We start from the raw sequence: 25404 nt of genomic DNA, 5'->3' as shown, positions 1-25404 counted from the left end.
TTTTTCCGGATATTCTGTGTTTTATTGTAGAACGTTTATTTCTTAGATGTTCATTGGTTACCGAAAATAATCACAAAAGGCAGCAAATGAACAACGAACATGATTTAAAAACAGGCACATAATTTTGGTACATTGGTATATTTTTCACCATATTTGAGAAATAGCGTTTTTTCAACATTTTGAACTAGAATTTCAAACATGCTCTTTACCGTGTGCTAAATGTAACAAGTAATTTATTCAAGATATTTTTGTTGGAGCAAAAAACGTTTTTGTTAAAGACGATTTTTTGATTCAATTTCAATATTACTACAATAATTTTATAATAAATAAATACACTTACGGTACATTTTGTTGTTTATGAAGTTGTATAGTATGTTAGTATGTTAGTTTAAAACTAAAAATATTGTATGTGTTGTAATAATTTTACAATTTAATAATACGGTAACAACTGAAAATGCCATATGATATATAAAGGGAAGCAACCCTGGAACGGTAGGGAAGGTCAAGGGTGAGAAGATATATCTGCCTCCTCGTCTCCACCGTGAATGCGCCATTGTGTCCCAGCACCTGAACACCCGGTCGTGTTACAATAAACTGCTCTCTCTTTTATTGTTCCGAACTCAGCGGTTAAAAATACATTTGCCGTCTACAGAGGTTCTCACGAAGTACGTATGCACACCGCCGTAAGAATACTGTTACGTTTATATTTTTCGATAAGACATTTTTCGTTTTTCTTCACCGCGAAACGATCTTCACAGTTGCACGAGTCCACACGTTACAATGTAATGGCAACATCAGTAATAATAAAAACATCAACGATTGTATTATTTTATTATCATTATTATCATGCACACACGCACGGGGCTCTCTCCCCTCCTCGCCCCTTCCCGTCCTGATCGCACACGTACGCGTACGCGCACACACATCATCCATACGGGGGCCACCGCCGCTCGTCGTCGGCTGCTGCGCGAATCCGTCGCAGCGGCGCGCGTTATTAGTGCACGTTAATCTCGGGTCGACGGTCTTGTTAATCCGTTCGTCACGTCACGCGTACATACACGTTGTCGCGATTTTTTTTTTTTTTACGAAATTGTGCACGCGCGAAACACGGTGATCGTTTGCATAAAAACATATTTATATTACCAAAATATGTATATATATTAAAAAAAAAAAATTAAATACCGTTTCGTTCGATTTTCATAACTACTGTAATATAATAGTAATATTATAGTTGTTGTTGTTATTGTTATTATTATTATTATTGTCATTATTAGCACTAATACTGTACTGCTGTATTAATACAATATTGTTTTATACTTATCGTCACGATGAACGACCGGAAGACGTATCCGTTGTCGTCGTCATCCTTACCGCCATCGTTACCACTACCGACGCAGCATCAGCAGTCACCATCGTCGTCATCGTCAACATCATCGTCATCATCATCATCATCATTATCATTATCATCACCGTCGTAGTGGTGCTGGTGGTGGTGTTGTCGCGTTGTTTTTTCAACAACAACAATAATAATAATAATAACAATAATAACAACAAAAACAACTATAACGATCGTGTGTACGCGTTCGACCGCCACGGTGAGCTACCGCAAGAAGGCGGACCCGCGGTAAATGCGCGTGGCCGCGGGTGGCCACCGGTTGCCGGATGTCGACGCCATGGGAACAGCTGATCAGCTCGACGATGACGCCGACCACCGCGGTGGCGGTCAAGTTGGCCGTCACGGACGAGCCGCCGGAACCGACGGATCCCAACGACACTGTGCTGCCCGGTGGCTCGGCGGGCGGCAGCGGTTCCAGCGGTGGCATTTTTGGTACCCTGCACAGACACATACCCATACTGTCCAGGCTGTCGCTGAACAAGACGGACAAGGCGCCCTGCAGGTCAGTCAAGACGGTTATCCTGGCTTGCGACTGCCATTTTGCCATCCCATATCGTCCTTTTTGCCCTCACCCCTCACCCGTAGTCTTTACGCCCGTAAGGGGCACCAGACCGACTACACTAAACCATTTGATATTCGTATAAGCAATGTCTCCTGCGCGTATTGTACCCAATCGTTTTCGAGGAAATTTCACGATTAATCGTCTCCACGTGATTAACCTTTATTACCGTCTAAATTTATAAAAGTATTATCACGTATGCTACACTTGAAATACACTAACGGTTAGGTCTTTTATTTGAAAAACGATTGGAATAGTTTCGAGGCTTTTTGTCGTGGAGCAATCTAAACGTTATCTTGAAAAACGGTTGAATCGTGAATACGTCTTAGAAATGCTCGAAAACGATGTGTTTAATTTACACATTGATCGTGCATTCCGATTGATTTATCGCCAAGTCATTCGTAATTTGACATTTAAATCATGTAGATTGTAAAGCCGGAAATTTGTCTAATTGTTGTATACGTGCATGGTGTATACGTGCAATTTACAAAATAATGATGACAGCGACACTATTACATTGTGATCCTAATGACCCTTTTCTCCCCTTTTTTTATACCATCTATAATAAAATTTGTATAATAAAACATTTTTCGATAGGAAAATCTATAGGGAACTAAATTGAGTATCAAAAGATTAAAAAATTATTTACTTACTCATTTCATTAAAAAAATTGGTAGTTTAATGTCAAGGAAAAACAGTATACGATTTAATGGCCAATAATTTATACATTTTTAAGCATGAATACCAATCGGTTTTTTATTCATGGTATAATTATTGGTATTTTGAATTGTATTGAATTTTTTTTATAAGTGTCGTTAAATTTTTATTTGTCCTTATTTATTTAATATTATTTTTCAACCAGGTACTTTTATAAAATATGTCATTAAATAAAAATAGTGATGCGACATAGTTGTCAAAGTTTTTATAATTTTCTAAACAACTTATTATAAGTTATTATAATATTATTTTAAGTCTTATTAGCAATTTATAATTTTAATATAATTTTAAAATTATGGAATTTAAATTAAAATATCTTTCATGCATCATGAAATACATGTAAAATGTGTATGTTAATTTCGAATAACAGATTATTTAATAATATTATATCATATACTATTATACAAAAATGATTACGATTACTATAATAGTTACGTTGATTTACTGAGCATTGTTTTATTATTTTTAGATTAGTAATCTAAAATTCGTTTTACAGACAACAAAATTAAATTCATAAGTGTGCAGTAATGATTTCATTATTTTATTTTATGAAGGTAGCACTGTAGTGTCTATCGCTTTTAAAAAAATAACACGTGCAAAATCATTAATGTATTAATTATGCCTAAAATGTACAATTTTTTCACAGCATGATATTTTTATGTCTAAGGTCATTGACGTATAACATATAAGCGTGTTTCTATCGTTTTCTATGAAAAAATTGTTTCATTAATGAATATTTACAAATTCACTATTAAAACAATATTATAATTTTTTAATAGATACATATTTCAATAGGTATATTTTTCTTCTGAACTAAAGGCTAGTCTTATCACAGATAAAATTGACTTCCACTTTTCTATCTTTAATTGCAAACTCCATATGTGAATACCCTATGTATCTATGTAACTATTTCTCCTATGAATATCTTTCTGAATCTTCCTCTTCTTAAGAGTTCACTAAATTCTTCCTTTTAGTATGATGGTTATGAAGGGATTATTAAGTGTCCCATACATTTTCCGCTTTTTAATATAATTTAAAGTAAAATTTAATGCAAAAATGGATTAGTTCTTCATTCAATGTACACCTTTTTACATTTAATTAAACTTTTCCTTTAGATATACATTCGAATTTATTTAACTGGATATAAATCGGTATCAATTGCTGTAATTAAAGGAATTATTACTGTGAATATTGCTCGTACAACTTCCTGTTAATATCCATACTTGCTAATAACAATAAAATATTTTTAATTTTTACAAAATAATTTATGAAATAATATTGTACTTTTTTTTTGGTAATATGATGTAATGTATAATAAGTTATTATTAATAACGTTTAGTAAAATAAAAGTAAGTACATACATTTTACTGTAGAATTCCGAAAAAAAATGTTGTTCAAAATAAGGATTAAATTTGAATAATACTATTAAAAAGTATATTTTTGTAGAAACACCTATTTATAAAGGATTTATAAATTTAAAAATTGTCCTATGATAGCTTTACTTAAAGTACTTATTTCTAAATCCAAGTATATACTAGATTGAATTTTTTAGTTCACTTGAGTTTTTGGCACTTAATTTTTAATTAAACGAGGTGGAAGACGAAGAACTGGTTTTAATAGACGTAATATAATTTACCGTTGTAAACATTTCCTATCTAATAAGTAAAACGTAATATCAACAAAAAATGTTTTCCAAATTATTTTAATTCGTATTATATTGTTATTTTTACTATAGTTTTTTTTTAATTAATTTGTATTGAATTTCAATAGTTTTTTACGCATCAACAATGTTGCTGTTATTAAATATTACATTCATACTCTGCCATTTTCAGATTAACATTTATTGAAACACTTATAGACTCATAAAATTAATAATATAATAACTACTTGCTTATTTTATATTTTATAGGCATGTAGTATCAAGTATATCATGGACGTAATGGACGTAAAGGACTAATTTAGATTTTTTTGCGAACATTAATAAATAGCCAAATTGACCCTCCTACACTATTATCTTAAATACTTCTTAAAGTTTTTGTACTTCACGTTTTTCTTTTTAACTTCTATATCTTCCATTAATGTTAGGATAAAAACGAAAAATTTTTGAAATATCATCAAATTTCGACATCTTGTTGAATTGTTTTTGTTTACCTACTTAAACAAAATTTTTTGTTTTAGTTGATATTAATTTTTTAAAATTCAGTCATTGTATAATTTATATATACATTTGTTTCTTTTATTATTTTATGTTCAAAAATAAAAGTAATGGGAAATTAATAAGTAAATATTACTTAAAATTAAATAATTAATAACTATCTATATTTTAAAATACTATTATTCAACAAATCTTTTGATAAATTATTATGCATGGTGTAAACAAAGATGTTACATACATAAATTTGTAAAGAATCATAGAATAATTAATTTGTTCATGCCGATTATACGTTATGCTTAAGTCAAAACTAATACCTATTATTCTAGCGCTCAACATTTATCGTGCGAAAAGAATATAATTTTTATAGTCTGCTTAGTAAATGATATTTTACGATTTCTCATTTTATTTTATTGCCTATGACCATAGAATATTGCACTGTTTTGTTTCTTTTTTAAATGTATTTTATTTTTTATTTTAAACGTGTAAACGATTGTATGGTACTTGTTTTATTTAGAATGGTCATCGTGTTCATATATTATCTACAAGTATTAAAAAAACAGTACGAACATATGATGATAGTACTCAAATAAAAAATAATACACGACTAAATTTATAGTTTAATTTAATTTAAGTATTGTAGCCATTTAACTGATTCGTTGATTATTTTTATTGCGGAGAGATATGTATGATCCATCCCTAACCTACAGAAACTCTGTGCAGCGCTTTATCGACTTTGCCGTTCAAATTTGTAAAAAGGTAATTGTAACTTATAAGTGAAAATTGTATAAATTATAGTTAGTCACTTAATATACAAAAGCCCGACCTTGTGGGTATCATCGAAAAGGGCATGAACCTACCTCCGTTTTGGCGCAATTAACAAAATTACATGTTACAAAAATACATAGCATACACGTATAAAGTGTGTTCGATATCACTGTCAATACGAAAGCTTTTATTAATACGCACACTCTTTAGTATTATAATAATATGCATTCCCAATTCTCGTAGATTGCAACTACGCACTAATAGCTATCAGAAATTAGGATAACATGTGACTGTTATGAATGAAGTTTGCACTGTGTAGTAATGTATTATCAGTAGTATTACTAAGGTTGTTGTTTTTATTGGAAGAATAGAAATGTGCTGTGGCAGATTTTGATAGGTTAATATTAATTTTTTTTTTTTACATTGATAAATAACTCGTTTATTTTTTCGAAAAAAAACATTTGTACACAATAAAGTTTATGTTATATAAACAAATTGGACCTTTGATAGACAAAATATAAATATACATGCGTTTATAACCATTCGTCTGGTAGGTGGACCGGCGTACTAGTGCACTGTTATTGATGATGAGTAATTGCGATAATGATAGGTTTGCCGACAGCAGTCTCACAACAACGTATGTGTTCATAAAAATAATATAATCAGTCATGAGTTTATAAGGTTTGCATTTTATAAACTATTGCCTGCATTGCCGGTTTTATAAAACTCAACACAATAATTATGTATTTAAATCTTACCAAGAAAAACGAAAGTCGATTATTTACTTTAATGCTTTTATTATTATATATGTATATATATATATATACATATATAAGGTGAATTCCTTAGAGAGTAGGTATATAAATATTTTTTAAATGGTTATTGTGATAGGTTCATATTTATATTACCCTCTACGTATAGTGATTAGTACTTAAATATTGTGTGGTCGTGGAATGTGAATTCTGTTTTATTTTATATCTTACTTCCAGTGCGGTAATCTGAGAGTGTAAAAGTTTAATTATATAATGTGCTCAAATTATTAACCACTATAATATTAAAAATCTTCAAACAATATTTTAAATTTTAGAAATGAATTTATAGAATTTAAATTTTATTAATCTTATACGAACATTTAAGCAAATTATATGAATATTTTCTTAAACCAGTATACATCCACTACCCTTGGAAGATTTAGAATAAATGTGTCTTAGTGCCAAAAATAATATTAGTCAATTGAATATAATAATATATGATACAAAATATTGGCCATCGAAATTTTTTATAATTGCTAATCTTTATTTTAGGTATATGAATTTAATTGTATTACGTTGATGGAACTAAAAAATTGGTAACTGATTGAAAATATATTTTAAATTTTAAAATATTTTTTTATCAATTCTAGCTATGCTTATCGTTTTTTTTTTTTTTGTTTTTAAAATTGTTTGCATGACTTTATCTTAAAGAACAAAAGAACTTTTTTTATTATTCACGTAATATGTTATCAATAAGGCATTCAATAAGGCATTCAGTTATGTGGCTGGTCTCTATTACTATATTATATTAAATGAAAGGTCTTTGGTCTTGTCATGAGAAACTTCAGAGATAACCAAGTTCATATTTTCTACTCGTTTGTACTAAGAAATAAAATTGTTCATTCGGTATCAGTTATTCGTTGATTTCACAATTACAATATTATTCATTATTTTATACTCTTTTTATACTTATTATTAGTTTCATAGTTTTTTTTTTTTTTTTATGGTTGTCGTTAAAGAAATGATTATAGAAACTTTTTGAGATATGGATGAGCCACAGTGAGTTTATATAATTATTTGAAATTTATTTAAAAAAAGTATTTTAAATTTATATATTCTCTAGGGATATTTGGATCATATAGTAAATATCTAGTATATAGATACATTGCTCACCGGTTAAAATATTTCTATAATACTACACATTAGAGTGTTTAATTTAAGCTTAAATATAGGTATTTATAATATGAGACTACCAGGAATAAAAAGAAAATAATTTCATGTTACTTTAATTACAATTTTTTAAAACTTGTATGATTTCAATAACAATTTACAGGATTAATACTAATAATTAGGTATTCATGATCTGTTTAAAATTCATAATTTTCTGGTTTCAGAAATGTGGATCACGTCAAGTGTAATGGACAATCTCAACCAATGTGAGTCCGTTTTAAATTGTTTTGCATTTTGTCAATTTTGTCTTATGCGTGAAAAAGATACATTTAGTATTACTGGCTTATTATCTAGTTGCCTGTAATTAAAAAAATATCTTTTTTAAACTTTTCTGTTAATGGATTAAGGAATGGTCAAGTTCATTTACTATAAATTTATTTATTTTTTTTTTAAAAAAAAACTTTAAATTATGATTTTAAAATTGTATAAATTATCTCATTAATGATATAATGATACGTATCAAACATTAATATATGCTTACCATATTTTAGCGTATGCTTAATTTCCTCAATTTTAAAATGAAACTACATTTTTTACTTGTTATGGTTAATAAATTTCGCTATATATTATAAACAATTTATAAAAGCAAAATTAAAAATAATTTTTCAGCTTAAAACGTTTATTATTATCCATAGGTACCTGGCATAATCAGTTTAATTTTAATAAATTAGATAACGTTTAGTTAAAAAATAGCAAATGTTTGTTCAGCTATTTATTCTACGTGATTATATTAAGCATTAATAATTGTATTATCTCGGCTAGTATTTTTACTCGACTGTTGTCTTATATTCGTTTGGTTATAGGTATGTTTTTAACGATAGTGATGTATGTATATAAAATTTTTTTTCGTTAAGATATTAGTCTTGGATATTATTTTAATGTAAAAATTAATTAATTTTATTATGATTTTTTCCATTTTTTAGTATTCATAATAATATAAAAACAATTATTTTATAGTTCTTATTTAATTTTGAAAAACAAATTCTGTTAAAATTATAAAATAATATTGAAATTTAAATTATATTTTTATACCACAGAGTTCATCTTTATAGATGCATATTCAACTGTAATTTCTTATTATTGATTACTATCTATAAATAGGTATATTGTATAATTTCATAAATTTAAATCAAATATATATTTAATGGATGTTTTTGTGTATTTAATATTGAATAATTACGTAATATCTGAAATACAGCGTTAATAATTAGATAGTGAAAAATAACTAAGTTATTGAAAAACATATTACATTTATCTGAGTATGTGACATATCTAGGAAAATGATCAAAACCATATTTTACCATATAATCACTGTTGTTGTTGATTAATACGGTTTTATGCAATGTAATTCATAGACAATTCTTTTATGTAGGCGAATAAGTTTTTTTTAATTTCTACAAATTAGTTGATTTATTTAGTGACCCATTATGCATATAATTGCATGTGAAAATAATTGTTTTTAATTTATGGCATCAAACATATGATTTAAACATAATTTTATTTTGTAATGTAATAATTAACATTTACTTAAAATATGTATTAAAATAATTGAGCTTTTTTAATATTTGCATATGTAAGTATTTTAATAATAATATGTTATGTTCCATTTTACTTATTAAAAACTTAAAAAGCAAGTAGTTTGATTTTTTTGAAATCAAGGCTACATTTTCAATTAATTTATATCTATTTTTTAATTGTTATGCATAATTTATGTAGGCAATTTTCTCTGTTTTTTTTATCCTTAAGTCAAGAATAGAAAGTAAAGTTTGTACTTTTTTTTACATACTGGAAACTAGATTATCGTGGTCATCTTCTTGATCGGTTTTCTAGTATTTTTTTTCAGATGCAAAGTATCAGAGTTTTAGAAAAAATTTAAAATGATCTCCATAAATGAAAAATGTTTGATGTTAGTAACTATAGAATTTTAGTCTCTAATTTGACAGTCAATTTCATTTCTGTTTTAATTTTATGTATAAGTATACAATTGACACACAAGGGCGTGTTTACGGGGGGGGGGGGGGTTAAGAGGCCTGAACGCCCTCAAATTTCTGAAAAAGGCTGATTTTTCCCAATTAAATTTAAATTGATTTTTTTAAAGGAAATTCTCCAGCTTCCCAAAAAAAATCTAAATACGTCCCTGTTGATACAATTTATTATATAACAAATGTATTTGTTTGCAATCAGTTTTGTTTTTTAAAGAATATTTGTATTTTATTTAAGTATTGTACGTATCACAAAAACGTAATGGCCAATAAATGTTGAATTGTAAAAAAACATAACACAGTTTTATTCATACTGGCGGGAAAAAGTATTTGTGTTTTAAATAAATTGTTTATTACGTTATAAAAAACACTAATAATTTCATATTTAGATTTCCCAGTTTTCTTTTCTATTATCTTTCGGTTTTATTTTTAGCCATTTAAACATACTACCATAGTATTATTTATTATTCTGAAAACGATTTTTTTTTCTAAATTTAATTGTTGTCAGATGTTTAAAATTTACACGTTAATATAAGTGCACGGTTTAGTGGAAGAAAAAATATTTAATATCTTTATACCGTTATTGTTGCCTATTTCTTTTGACTTATTGCGTACATAACAAATGCACGTTTTCCGTTTTCATTATAATCTTATACATAGTTATGGCTGCAAAGTTCGATTACACAATTGAAATCGCTTCAGCGTCCAGTTAACCGCAAGCCGCAAATGGAAGTGGAAAAATGCACATTATTGCATTTGCACCTCGATAAATTAAAAAAAAAGTCCACGTGTGGCGAAAATAATAATTCTACGGACGTCGACGGGATTGGCAGCAATACGCGATATGCGGACAGTGACGGGAAGGGTTGTGTGTGTGTGTGTGATCGGGGGGAGGGGGTTTGGAGAGTCGTCACGCGTGTCGTAATGAACTTATCGAATCTTTATAAACGTCCACAAGCGCGTGTTAACCGTGCTCTTGTCGCTGGCTGCCTGCACATCGGGTGCGAGCATTTAACGTCATAGCTGATAGGATAGACGTCCGGCGGCGGCGGCGGCAGTAGACGGGCGTGAGATTTCGCCCAATTATATACGTTTCGTGCCCAAAATATAATTTTTTATTTGTGTCTTGCGCGTTTTATGTACGCTATACGCGCGCGCAAGGGAGCGGTAGTACGGAATGGCCGGCGGAGGGCAGCGCGAATAGAGTCCTCTGGCCACTGTCCAGGATATGCGCGACATCGCGTGCGTCACAGACCGTCTCGTTTGTCCTGTTTCTGTAAGCCAAGGGTCTCGAAATGATTACATTTTGGCACTAGTGTCGTACCACAGTGTACGGAGGGTACACGCAGCGCGGCGTCGGACCTATATCGAAGTGTAGGTTAATCATAAATCGAGTGTTGAGCGCGAATTAGGTCGACCCCCCTTTGATGTGTTCGCATATTATTATTATTATTATTATTATAATTTAAGTCTGTGTGAAGGGAAATAAAATTATTGACGTTTTTACGTGACATGTGTACATGTATGCAGTGTGCGCGTACCTTGAAAAATGATTAGTCCCGAGACAAAACGTGGTACACGTTGAATAATACGAAATCGCCGACATTCTAATCCCGTGTGCTAAATTAGGTGCATGGCAATGTCAACAGTATAGAATATAGGCGATGAAGCTATGCAAATACGATTCAATATCGTATTATAATGTTCGCTTAAACGACTGTCTTGATTTCTGCAGTAATTACAAATAATTTTATTGATAAAACTAGTCGAGTATGAAATCAATTCACTTGTGATTGTATACAAACTTCATAGTTTTAAGAGTGCATATTTTTAAATGAGAACGGAATTTTGAATTAGTACAATATGTAAAAAATATATGATTTCACTAGGCATTCCTATGAATATATATATATATATATGGTCGCATGTATTTGAATGGGTTCCGATTCGTTTTAATGTACATTAAAAAGTATAAATGTATAAAAATGAGAATAAATCGTCTATTAAAATCTAAAACCTTTTTTAATTATTAGTATTAGTAAGTACAAAAGTAAATAGTTTATATTAGAAAAAAATTACATATTAATTTCTTGAACAATTTATTAATGTAAATTTCACTCTGATTTTTCACTGCATGAGGAATTCTTTCACTGAGGAATGCGCGTCTGGCTACATAGGAGTACCAGTACAAATGAGTAATAGGTATAACAGGCTCTCATTATCATTACGTTTGTTAAACTCGTCATTATTTTCTTTTGAATTATGCCAATTTATTATTACCATAAGAACAAAATCATTTGTTTTCAATTTAGTATAAATGCTATTTTTGATTTTATAATTTTATACAAAAATTATTCGACAATATTTTGTGGCAAAAAATTCATAGTCATTGACTAAAGTGTCTTTAAAACTCTTATAGATTGATAAATCATAATTAAATAATATAACATATACCTATATATACTTTATCGGCAGATATTTTATATAGGTCATAGTTCTGTATGATACAGTATTTAACACATATAGTTTTCATTAAGTATTTTAGACTATTAGATTAACATTAAAAATTATAATAAAGAAAAAACTACTTTTAGAAGCATACATTTGAGAACATTGAATTTTATATTATGAGTATGATGTTTTTAAATTATTTTATAACTTTAACATACTATCATATAGACAACAAAAATGTAAATTCAAGGTTTAATATTGTATTTTTATTAATTTAATAATTCTTCATCTTATTATTCATTTTTTTTAATTTGTTTATCTATATATTATATATTTGTTAGTTTTCACTCAAACAAATACTATTTGAAATTGTAAACTTTTAACATTTAATACTTAATATTAAGCAAAAATATTTAAAAAAATAAAATTTAACTATCGGATATTAAATAAAGCAGCATTTACGTATCATTAAATGTATTTAGAGTTAAAATATCATATCTATCATATTTATATTATCTTTATATTTTCTTATTGGTTTTGTATATTTATTGCAGATTCAGGATATAGAGTAAATACTAAAAACCGTTCACTCTTGCTATTTTATTTAACAAAAAATGTACTAGTTTAATTCTTAGTCTTTTATATTATTTTTTGTAAAGTATTGGTAATTTTTACGTTAACTGTAATAAAACGCAAGATCATATTCTAAATAATAAGTGCCGGTGTTTTATGACTATTTAGCTAACATTTTATAAACAAAATTTATAAACATTGTTTAAGAAATAGTTTCAAATGTTCAAAACAATATTTTTGAAAATAAAAAGAATAAAAACATGTTTTTACATGCATAATACCTATCTTTATTCAATTAAGAATCTTAACTAATTTCAAATATAGAAATTACATTAAAAAGTCTAAATCTATGCTATAAAAATGAATAACATTCATAACTAGAAAGTCATTCACATTTTGCCTTATTTTATTTAATATCATATAAATAAAAAAAAATTATCTAATTTAGACTACATTATTGTATAAAATAATATAAATATTTAATATAATTAACTTAAGGTTTAAAATCTTCGCAAATAGTGGTATTTATATTTATTCAATATATAAAATATTACAAATGGCACATTGTATCTTAAGTTACATTATAGAAATCATGTTATTTAAACTATGTCTAATTATTTTTAATATCACCAGTGTATTAAATCATTCACGCATCTTATTTTGTAAATACGTAATAAGTGTACGTAATATGTAGTTTTAAGAAAATTTGAAATCATGTATTTTATATCTTAATCTGAAAGCTGACAAGGATATTAATGACAACATTTTAATAGACCCAATTGAGAAAATAACAAATTGGAAAATTTTTTTTGAAAAACTGCTTAATAGTGAAGTATCAATGCAACCAGTGCATGGATAGATAATAGGAAGATAATAGGGTTGAACAAGTGGTAAACGATGTACCCATAAAAGAAGTCAAAAAAGCTATCAACAGTCTGAAGAATTAGAAAGCGCCTGGAACAGATGGAATACCGGTTGAATTAATAAAATATGACTGGGATGCACTACACCAAGCAATATATGAGTTATGTCAGAAAATATGAAACGATGACGAACTATCAGAAGAATGGAATAAGGTCATCGTGGTACCGCTACATAAGAAAGGTGACAAACTTAATTGTAATAAAAATATTATTAATACAATTACAACCATTTGCAGATGAATGTATAGGGAAGTACCAATTTGGATTTCAAAAAAGGAAATCGACAATAGATCAGATGCCGGTGATTAGTCAGATTATAGAAAAAAAGTTTGAATACAAACAAAACGTATGGCAGGTATTCGTCGACTTCAAAAAGGCCTATGATAACATTCATCGGGAAATGCATGAATGGTACAAAATATAAATTAAGAGTAGATAACCTATTATTCGAAGAAATCCAAGTGGTAACAGGCTTAAAGCAAGGTGACGCTCTTTCATTACTACTGTTCAATATTGCATAGGAGAAAGTCTTACGGAACATACAAAGGGGTAACTATGGTATTGACATCGGCACAAATAAGATTGTTATCTTAGGTTATACAGATGATTTGAATATGGTTGGTTAAGATAGGAAGAGTTTGGCGCAGAGCACCGCAGTCCTCATTAACGAAGCAAAAACCATAGGGCTGAATGTAAATGATAATAAAACCAGTGATGGAGTTATTAACAGATAACAACCCGGTCAAAAATGTAATGATTCAGGGACATTAATTTGAAAAAGTGCATCAGCTTACATATGTATTTGGGGGCCCCTATCATTGGTAATAATGACTGGTTCATCAAATTAAATAGCCGAATTATCAATGCAGAGAAGGCATCAATTTCGTTAACCAGATACCTGAATTCTAAACTGTTTTTTAGAAAAACCAAAGTATACCTTTACACGGTAATAATTAGACCAACGTTAATTATGTATATGAGGTAAATTAGCCTATAATGTATATGAGCCTTTAGCGAGCAGAATGGCACAAACAATTATGTCGTTCGTATATAAAATATTGAAAATCATCTGTGGCCCAGTATACGACAACGAACTGGAATGCTGGCGCAGAAGGAACAAAGAGACCAGAGAATTAACAAGAGTTCCAAGGATAACAAATTTTGTGAAAGCACAAATAATATAATGGTTTGGGCACGTAATGAGAAGGTCAAACTCAGAGTACCTTTAAGCGGCGGTCGAATGAAAAGTCACTGGAAAGAGACCAATAGGACGTCCAAAAAATCGAAGGCTAGATAGAATAAAGCAAGACTAAGAGAAAATAGGGATACCAAATTGGGGAAAAAAAAATAAAAAATCGAGAAAAGTGGAAGGAAGTGTCGGTGGCGGCAACAACTCTTAAAAATTGTGATGCCAATGATAATGATGATGTATTTCATATGTGAAAAGTGATACAATTCTTATTCAATTTATCAGAAACAAAAATATTCAATAATTTGATAGTTAAAATATTAAAAGAAATACATTTAATTATTAGATCAGTCTTATATTTTTATTGGTTAATAAATAATACCAACATATTTGAAAATAATTTGTAAGTATTATTATAAATTTGATTTGTATGATGAGTAAAATAAAAGATTTTTATAACTTTTTTTTCATACAACTTAATGAATTTGGTGGGTCTTATAAAAATGATTATGTATGCATCTGAATTAATTTAAAATTGTAGTTTAATTTTGTACGTTTTAATTAACCTACTTTTTTTACATTTTTAAAAATATTGTTACTCTTTTTTTTTTTGTAAAATAAGAACTTATGTAATCTAAAAGTGACAGTTTGTCAATGTCCTTTTACATTTTCATTTAAGTTTTCATTTAAGATTAATATATGATTTCATTCTAATGTTATGTGGGAGGACAAATTAATATTTTTTGAAACTTAACTATTAATTTATATAAATATATATTATTGAAGAACGTGTGAAAATTGTATTCATAAAATGGCATTTTACCAAAAAATTTACTCTGTGATATATTACTCACTATATTTAAACATTGATAAATATTCAATAAAAATGGTTAAAATGTACTATTTGAGAAAAAGACATATGTTTGTAAATTAAGATAGCAGTTTTCGTGTAGAAAAAAGTATAATACACTGTATCTACTGTTTATTTTTAAGGATTATATACTTAATATACTTAATTGTAATTAATATATTTGATTGTCTGAAATACCAAAAAAAAAAAATATATATATGTTATATTTTATACGCTTTGCTTTTTTTTTAATGTTTATATTCTACTAAAGTAATAAATATACTAATATATTATATTTTTATTTTTTATAGATACAGACAACCAAGATTCAGTTCTAGAAGACAATATAGAAGAGTAGTGTTCAAACATGGCGAATGCAATGTAGTTCAAGGAAAGGTAGCTAAAAGAAGAAGAAAATATTTGCAGGTAACTACTAATTAAATTAGTTAATCTATCAAATTATTATTTTATTTTATTTTTTTAATGATATTAACGTTTCGACATCTTTTGTCATTAGCCTAAAATTTGACAGAAGTTTACTTAATAATATGTATATAAAAAAATTTACATTTATCGAATTATTATTATTATTATTCATATTGATATAACGACATTGTAAGTGTTGTTGTGAACTTTTTTTATAATAAATTAATTTTATAATTAATTTCAAAAAAAAAAAAGAGAAAGATTAAAATTTAAAATTATCAAAATATACACAAAAAAAAAAAAATAAAAATAAAATTAAGCATTCAATCAAAATAAACAAGTATAAATTTTTAATGAATATTATCAAAATATCCATAAACATGGAAACAAATTTATAAATTTAATGCAATTTATAATAATAATTATACATCTTAAAATTGACCAGTAAAATTAATTTATATTTTTCACTCAGGCATTTATGGTGAATACATTGAAAACAAATATTACTCAATGAAATGTTAGTTACCTATTATCATTTTTTTTATACTATCAAATATAATATTATCTTCAATGGTCTTAAAATTGTCCATTAAATTGTTTATACTTCTACTTAATGTTGTACATTTTTATCATAAAATGAAATATGCATTTTTTACAACTTTTATGTATATATTTAATTAAGTTTTGTTGTAAGTTAAATATTAATGATTTTACTGACCATTGAAACATTAAACGAATTTTTCTTTTTTTTTTTTTAATCCTCCCTTTTTTACAACTATATGGAATATATTTTTTTTTCTGTAATTTGTTCTTTTCTCAACATTTATAATCAATACATAAGTATAATATTACTACGGAACACATCATTGTCTTACAAGAACTACTTTTCAATCAACTTCCACCTATTTTAAAATACCCAACAAATGTCTCTCCACTTCCAATTTTACCATAATAATCAACATCCAAGTTCAATCCTATTCTTCACATATTCTTCTTAAAATCGCAGTTTCTTTGTACCACAATTCTTAGATACATAAACTATAAACCTTACTCACTAAATAATCAACTATCTTTATAAAATTCCTTGTTCTATCAATTCCTGTTTTCTCTGTATTTTTTCTTTGAGTACTACTTCCTCAACTATTCAAGTTTCTTATTTTCAATTTTTTAATGATTAATGGTATATAAATATCATCCAATAATGTTCTAAATATTATTTCTTTAAGTTTAAGTTTGATATTATTTTTATTGATATATATAGTATATATACATAATTAAAATATATATTCCTTGTGAATCCCTATTGTCAGACATTGAGAAAGTACAGTGACCACTAAGTTCTTTGTCATCTCAGAGTCTAAATCACTAGCCTATTTTTAGTGTTGACATAGCATACTATTTTTTAAATATATTTTTTTCGCCGGCTTGTCACTGCGTATTTGAAATCTAGAGCGTGACAATGCCTGTGTTAAATAAAAATCACTTTATACCATCAACACTCAAAATGGAAATTTATTTTGTCCTCGTACCCTAAGTAAAAATAAAATTTAGGTATATTTTAATCAAAAGAATCAATTTACTCATTTGATGACTAAGCACAATAAATGATTAGATTACAAAAATGAAACTGAAAATGAAAATGTAACAAACTATGAAGCTGTTCAATTGTATTACATTAATATTTATGTGCTATTAATTTAATGAGTATGTCTTTTTTCATAAGTTTAGTTGAAACATTTTGTTGTCTTTTTAAAATATTTAACTAAGAGTTGAGCGAGGTGGTTGAGAAATTGATTGGTTTTTAAATTATTAAGAACAATAAAATCTTCTAAATATTTTCAACAAAATAAATCAATGATGCATATGAATACATTTGAAATTTAGATTTGATTTAGATTTTGATTTTGGAATTCAAAAATCAGCAATATATAAATCTTTAGAAATAATTTCAGACTTTCAATTGTAGATTATAATATAATATAAAATATATAATATATATAATATAATAGTTTACAAATTTATAGTTCTACAATAATATAATTTGTAAAAGCACTTTAAAGAATAAGACAATAATTTTCATAACATTTAATTACATGTACACGTATAAAAAATGTTTTTTATTGAACAATTTATTTAAATTATAATTCTGGATCATAAAAATAACAAGATTTTTATAAATTAATTTGTAAAAATTAAAGTATGGTATAAATACCATCGTTAAAATGTATTTCTTATACTTGGAATCATTAGTAAACTTATATGAATACATACAATAAGTGTACAATAATATATTATCTTTATGACACGAGAGTCGTATTTTATTCCATAATTTAAAACTAGTAAGTAGCAAATAACTTTAAAAAAATTATTTATCAATAATTACATGATTAGTTTATAGTCATTAATTTATATTCCTTTAGTTTATAGGTTGATGCAATTACTTAACAGGTCAAAAACATTAAATTTTAATTTAAATCTTATCAGTTACCAATATTTTAAAAGCAAAATAACAAATATAACATATTTCATTACATAAAAAAAATTATAATTTGGTACTTTCGTTAAATATAAGAAAAACCTATAGGCATTTATATGTTTATTTATCTGTTGATACAATGAAAAGAGTGTTTGGATATTATAACATATCTATTAATAAATATTAAATGGTTATATATATACAATATACTAGGTACATTATTAATTAAAACACATAATTTTGCGTTATGATTGTTATGTTCGCTTCATCAACTTAAAATAGCCTTTTGAAAAATCCAAGATATTTTTAATTAAATATATCATATTTATTTTGCTTAACGCACGCTTAACAACCAAATTATATTTATTCAAATTTAAATAACAAATTTTTAAATAATATTACAATAAACCAACCTAGTTTAAAAATTCAGTAGAGCAGAATCTATTATTTGATAATCATTATTTTTTAACAATATAGAGTGTATTTTTAATTTTATATATTTTAAAATATATTAAGAAAAAAAAATACTGTTATAATAATTTAAAATTTTTTAAATAAATGTTTAAAAAAATTAAATCCATAAACCTCTAGGCCTACAGAAAATATCACATTATTTAATTTTTATAATAGGTCAACGTGCTCTAATATTAGTTTTAAGCCTGCCATTTTGATTTTTACGAAATGGGATTTGTCTTTATAAATGTGTGCAAGTGACAGAGAAATAAATCTTGATGTTCCTTGATTTATTACCATATTTCAAATAATCGCAGAGGCATTAAATCTCATTTAAATTTAAAACAATAAATAAAACACTAATGGTGCCTGGGAGCTTTGCTCCACAAAAGGATTTTTTTTAATATATATGTATATATATAATTTGTTTAAATTTGTGCTTATATTTATGAAATCATTACTATTTAGAAATAATGATTCAAACATTTTGATAAATTTAGTTTTGTTTAACACTTTCAAGCTCCACACAAATAAAAATCTTAGGAGTGTGTCGGATACAAATTTAACGAAATTCAGTTGTAATACATTTATTGTAATTTTAACTACATAAATTTAAATCAATTAATTTTAATAGTATATAGTGATTAAAATACTATAATAATAAATTGTACTCGTATAAAATATAAGCATATATCCAAAATATTATACTATGTTGTTAAAGTATTTTCTCGAACAAATAGGAACACAATAAGTTACTTTAAATAATAATAACATTTTAACTATGGGTACTTAATGTCTCTAGTACATTTTTATAAATACGTACATTAATATTTGAAACTGTGAGTCATTTAATTAAACTTTTTCTTGTGTACGTAAAATAGTTACAAAAATTATTTGTACGACATTTGTCTATGCTCCCACGGATTCACCTTGAACACAAATAGTTTTGCTTAATATAAATTATTTAATCTATAACTGTGGTACTATTTTCAAATAGCTTATTAATAGGTTAATTTTTTTTTAATATTTAAACAAATGTAGTTGATATTTTATTAGACATACTTTTATGCTTATAAACAAATAAAATTAGCTGTGTGATAATACATATTTTTATTCTTTATATGTACGTATGTATACACGTAATATATAATTAATTCATACCGTTATGTGTCCACGATAACTCATACATTTGTTTATATTTCGTGATTTATTAATATTCTTCTTTCTTTTAAAATTCCAGGATATATTTACAACACTTGTTGATGCTCAATGGCGATGGACATTGTTGGTATTCTCAATGAACTTTATGCTCAGCTGGTTGGGTTTTGCAATAGTGTGGTGGCTAATTGCTCTAAATCATGGTGATTTGGATGTTTCGGTGAGGAATAATAACTCGACATGGGAACCATGTGTTCGAGAAATGTATTCGTTTACTTCGTGTTTCCTATTCAGTGTCGAAACTCAGCACACAATAGGTAAACAACTACAATTAACTATTTTACTGTATATTAGAGATTATATTTTTCTTTAGGTTCTCTGAAAATCTATAGACAACTTTACACTTTTGTAGCCAACCCATAAGTCAAACTAATCTGTTTAAGTTGCACTGCACAACATTTATTTATTTTATCATTTATCATTTGCCCTATTCAGGTTATGGTTCCAAACATACTACAGAAGAATGTCCTGAAGCAATATTCATTATGTGTCTACAGAGCATAGTAGGCGTTATGATCCAGGCTTTTATGGTCGGTGTAGTTTTTGCAAAATTGTCCAGACCGAAAAAACGCACGCAGACGCTTCTGTTTAGCAGAAACGCTGTAATTTGCCAAAGGGATGGTATTTTATGTCTTATGTTCCGAGTAGGTGATATGAGAAAATCACATATTATTGAAGCTCATGTCAGAGCGCAACTAATAAAAAAAAAAGTGAGTTCCTATCTAATAGTCAGTTATGCACAACCTTGATGTATATTGTACGAGTATAATAATTAAACTGCTTTAAAAATGAAAGTTTGTCTAGTAAAAAAAATTAAAAGTAATTATGATAGATTATAATAGTGAGTTAGTACTCGTCATATTATATTTTCATACCTATTATAATGATATGAAAAGATAAAAATTTATATAAGTTCAATTATAGTTAAATATTTTTAACTCAACTTACCCATTGTTTGGAAATTGATTTGACTCGTATTTAGATGACTATAGAAGGTGAGTTGTTACCGTTCCATCAACAAGAACTTAAAGTCGGCGGAGATGGTGAGGAAGACAGAATATTCTTCATATGGCCTACGACTATAGTGCATAAAATCACTCCACAGTCACCCTTGTATATGCTTTCAGCAGCTGATTTCTTACAGGAAAAGTTTGAAATTGTCGTTGTCCTAGAAGGTAATTATTAATAAAACAAAACATATCTACACAGTAAGAAGAATTTTCTATTTTTTAATTAAACAAAAAAAAAAAAAAATTTAATAGATTAGATATAATCATATTTATTTTTATACACTAATTATATTTCATCAAATTCATCAAATTTATCTAATACATATTTTACTATACAAAGAAAATTATTACTTTATTCAAGCTCGGTAGAATTATTAAATATTCTACAAAGAAGCTTATTTATTTAAAAAAAAATTCATCTTATGAACGAATTTGAAAAATTATACATATGAAACAATTTACTTGCTACTTTTTTTTACTCTAAGAATTTTGTTCTTTATCGTTTTTAATATTTTATTTTTTTTTATTTATAGTTTTCTTTTTTATATGGTAAAAATCGTAATGTTCATACACAATTTATCATTATGATTCGGCCGCTTTTTCTTTCAATAAAGTAAAAAATGTATTTGCTTTTGAAGTATACAAGTTATGAAAATGTCTAGACAACTTAATGTTATAACAATCCGTTATTTATTTATTTTTTTTTTTTGAAACGTAAAATTATTTTTTAGGAGTAATTGAGTCAACAGGGATGACGACACAAGCTAGATCATCATACCTGCCCAATGAAATACTTTGGGGACACAGGTTTGAGACATTGGTGTCATTCAAGAAAGAAACGGGGGAACATGAAGTGGATTATAGTTTATTCAATAATACTTATGTAGTAGACACGCCGCTTTGCAGTGCACACGATCTGAAAAAGCTCATCTCGCTTCGGGCTCATACTGGTAAAATTGACGATTCATTTTTAGAAAAAAAAAATAAAATTAACCTGTTTTTACAACTCTTTAACGTGCCTATTAACTACGTCACATGAACGATACCTATAATTTACTAAACTCATAACATTTTTTTCTTTATCTCATAATTGTTATTTAATCATGCATATAACAAGCAGCTATTAAAGTTTATATTTATATATCTAAATATACCTATAAATATTTAACGTTTAACATTCCAATATAACTTCTGATAGCCACTAAAATTTCATAACAATTGCTTAGTATAATGTATGAATGGAAATATAAATACCTATTTATTCATGAATGTTCTATTCTTTATGAATATGTTGATAAGCTTGTGCATAATAAATTATATTTTATTTAAATAAACGATTGTTTAATGTTTTCAAAAAAATTTGTGTTGTGGATATACCAAAATAAATATGTCATTTTAAATAAGGATATTTATTTATTACATATACTTCATAAATTGGACATATCATGTCTGATATAATTGTGTAATATAAGTCATAACACAATGACATTTTAACAATTCCTTATGTTTTATAAATTATTTTAGTGTTAGGTTTTTTTTTGTGTACTTTATTTTATTATATTTTCGGTGTATTGTTTAACATAATAGATACTTATTTATTATTTGAATGTTTTGTTTTAACTATAATAACTATTTAACTAATACAGACAAATACGTATTTAAACCGTCAGTTTAATTTTATTAGATATTCTTTAATTTATAAATTAAATATCACATCGGCTTGATTATAATAAGATTTTAGAGAATAGTTCAATTTGAAAACATATTTTTTGGAATATTATATGAATTTTATATGATTAAAATTTATATGAATTTGGTAAACAAAACTATCACGAAGTGATTATTATATCATTTATATTAATTTGAATATATTAAATATATATTTAATTAATTTGATCTTAAAAATAATTGTATTAAAGTTGAAACAAAATTAGAGCTGTTTAAAACGAGTTATTATAATATTTGTAATAAATCACCAAACAAGACAATTTAGAAGTTCTTAAACTTTATTCTGGTGCAGAATAAACTAATATAATAATTAAAAAAATATATATGGCTGTGAAGGTTCTGAACAACGTTAATATTCCTTTCGAGGAATTATTTCATTTGGTATTCATACCTATATCGTGGCAGTCCTACCATTCGGTCAAAAAAGGTTCGTTCAGCACGTTCTTATTGGCCGACGGTGAAATTACAAAAAAAAAAAATATATAACTAACTGTACATACACCAAAACTTATTCTACTCGATCAAGGGTTAGTTACAACAAACATATATTTTTAAACACTCGTCAGATGCATTAGAATTTCACAACAATAAAGTTCACACGTCTCATTAACTTTTTTTATACGTGCGCTAAAAAAATCAGATACGTACACATTTAAGTATTACGTCTTCGAATTTAAATTAGATTAAAAGAGAGTACAGCTATAATTATATATGAAATGCATGCTTTCGTTTGAATGAAAGTTACACGTACCTGTATAGGATCCTCGTATCAAAGAAACAGTGACATTAAGTGGGTTTACTTTCAGAGATGCACCTTATGCAACCACTGGACCATTCAACCAACTACAGCGATCCGTCGGATAGTACTTCTGGGTCTAAGGCTTTCAAACATCGCGGTGAATATCACGACAAGCAGCTGTCCACCAGTGACCTGATGATGGCCCAACTGGAGCCGTTCCTCATAAAACCCGGTGAACTGCCCGGGCCAGAATCATTCCTGTGACGAAGAATGATCATTACTGCCGCCTACACTGGTCACCGGAACCATCGCCGTTTCGTAATCAGCAGAGGCTTTTTCTGTCATCTTCCACTCCCAACATTATTGTGATCTTTTTAGAAATTATTGGTTATTATAATTTGTTGTACTTCGGTTTTTAATAAGATTAGTTAATTTGACGCCGTGACTCTGATGTGATATTAGTTAAAAACATACGTTCTTTTTTCACATATCTGCCGAACGGATAATATTTATTGACTGGAAGGACCTTAATCTAATGATCCTTTCAATAACTTCCACTTGGTATCTATATTCTAAAAAAGTTCCATTCGTATTACTTATGCATTTAAAATTCTAAAACTTAATAATAGGTTAAGTCAAATTTGATTTGATTTTATAGTAGTATACTCAATTTTTAAAGTTTAAGATTTTATTTGTGGTAATATAATATATACAGACTTCAAGTTGAAATTATCAAATCAAAATTTTTGAAATTGTATCTTTTTTAAGATTTATTTTTAAATGATTACGATTTACATGAATGTTATACGTTATGAAAATAATTTCAATACTATAACAACTTATTAGAAAAAATGTTTAAATTAATTATTGAAATCAAATCAAATCTTGTACCTACATCCGTTTTCTTAAATATTTTATTTATATAATTAAAACAATTAAACCGAAAAGTTTGTATCACCATTTTTATATTAAGTGTATTATTAATTCCTTTATACTTATGCTTTTTATAGTGTATATAATTATACTTATGGACTATTAAACATATATTTCTGTACACTTAATATTTTACAAACGAATTACAAAAAATGAAAATACAACAATAATACTTCTGATAAATGATATAGATTTATAATATTTTTTAAATATTTTTAGTTATAATTTATATATAACTTCTGTAAATAAACTGTCTATAATAAATATGGGCTAAACTTGAATACGTATTAGAAATTTAGAAATGTACATAATAAATGTATTTACATTATAATTTCGAAAATTGTAGTTAAGATTTAAAGACGGTGTTGACAAAGATCATGTTTAGAAAAAAGACATTATGTGTATTTAATAAGAAATATGTTGTTTTATTTTTTTCTAGATAATTAAGTCTCAATTTATAAAAATACACCAAACCACACCAGCAGGCCTGTGTTAACATTTTCTAATATGTCGTCAACACTTGACTGATTAATATCGAAATAACTTCTGATAATAATATATTACACATTATTTAATTCATACACATATAATTGTATATTGGTTAAGATAAGAGTATCAAAAATGTTTGTACTAGTATTTTTTACTATTACTAGAATAATGTATGTTAATGTAAGTAATAAACATACGTAAACTAATCAAAGTCTCAAAATTAAAGTGTAATATAGACGCAATATTAGATTATACTTTGTTTGACTTCAAAACTGTTTTAATGTACAACAAGAGAATTTCGAAATATTTAAATACCTAAAAAATTGTATTTAAGTCTTAGAGTAAATATAAAATACACGAAAATATTACGCTTTTAAACATTAATCAATG

General features: G+C 26.8%; 1 protein-coding gene across 3 annotated transcripts; it reads left to right on the top strand.

Annotated features, from left to right (window-relative positions):
• The first annotated feature begins 933 nt into the window (after positions 1 to 933).
• LOC112694090 (G protein-activated inward rectifier potassium channel 3) lies at positions 934 to 24255 on the top strand. Of its 3 annotated transcripts, none has more exons than XM_025569454.1 (8): positions 1663 to 1898; positions 7739 to 7780; positions 15854 to 15968; positions 20138 to 20372; positions 20551 to 20825; positions 21098 to 21290; positions 21857 to 22075; positions 23660 to 24255. In XM_025569454.1, the coding sequence occupies exons 1-8, from the start codon at positions 1663 to 1665 to the stop codon at positions 23854 to 23856; spliced, it is 1512 nt and encodes a 503-aa protein (XP_025425239.1). In that variant the 3' UTR covers positions 23857 to 24255. The 3 variants fall into 3 exon arrangements, with proteins under 3 accessions (XP_025425240.1, XP_025425239.1, XP_025425241.1); XM_025569456.1 differs by lacking the exon at positions 1663 to 1898 and adding an exon at positions 7276 to 7403; XM_025569455.1 differs by lacking the exon at positions 7739 to 7780 and having other exon boundaries at positions 934 to 1898.
• Positions 24256 to 25404: the final 1149 nt, after the last annotated feature.

The sequence above is a fragment of the Sipha flava genome, unplaced genomic scaffold (genome assembly GCF_003268045.1).
Source record: "Sipha flava isolate LNK unplaced genomic scaffold, YSA_version1 123_pilon_pilon, whole genome shotgun sequence".
Classification (NCBI taxonomy): domain Eukaryota; kingdom Metazoa; phylum Arthropoda; class Insecta; order Hemiptera; family Aphididae; genus Sipha; species Sipha flava.
The sequence above is the reverse complement of the archived record's forward strand: the minus strand, read 5'-3'. Positions and strand labels throughout refer to the sequence as shown.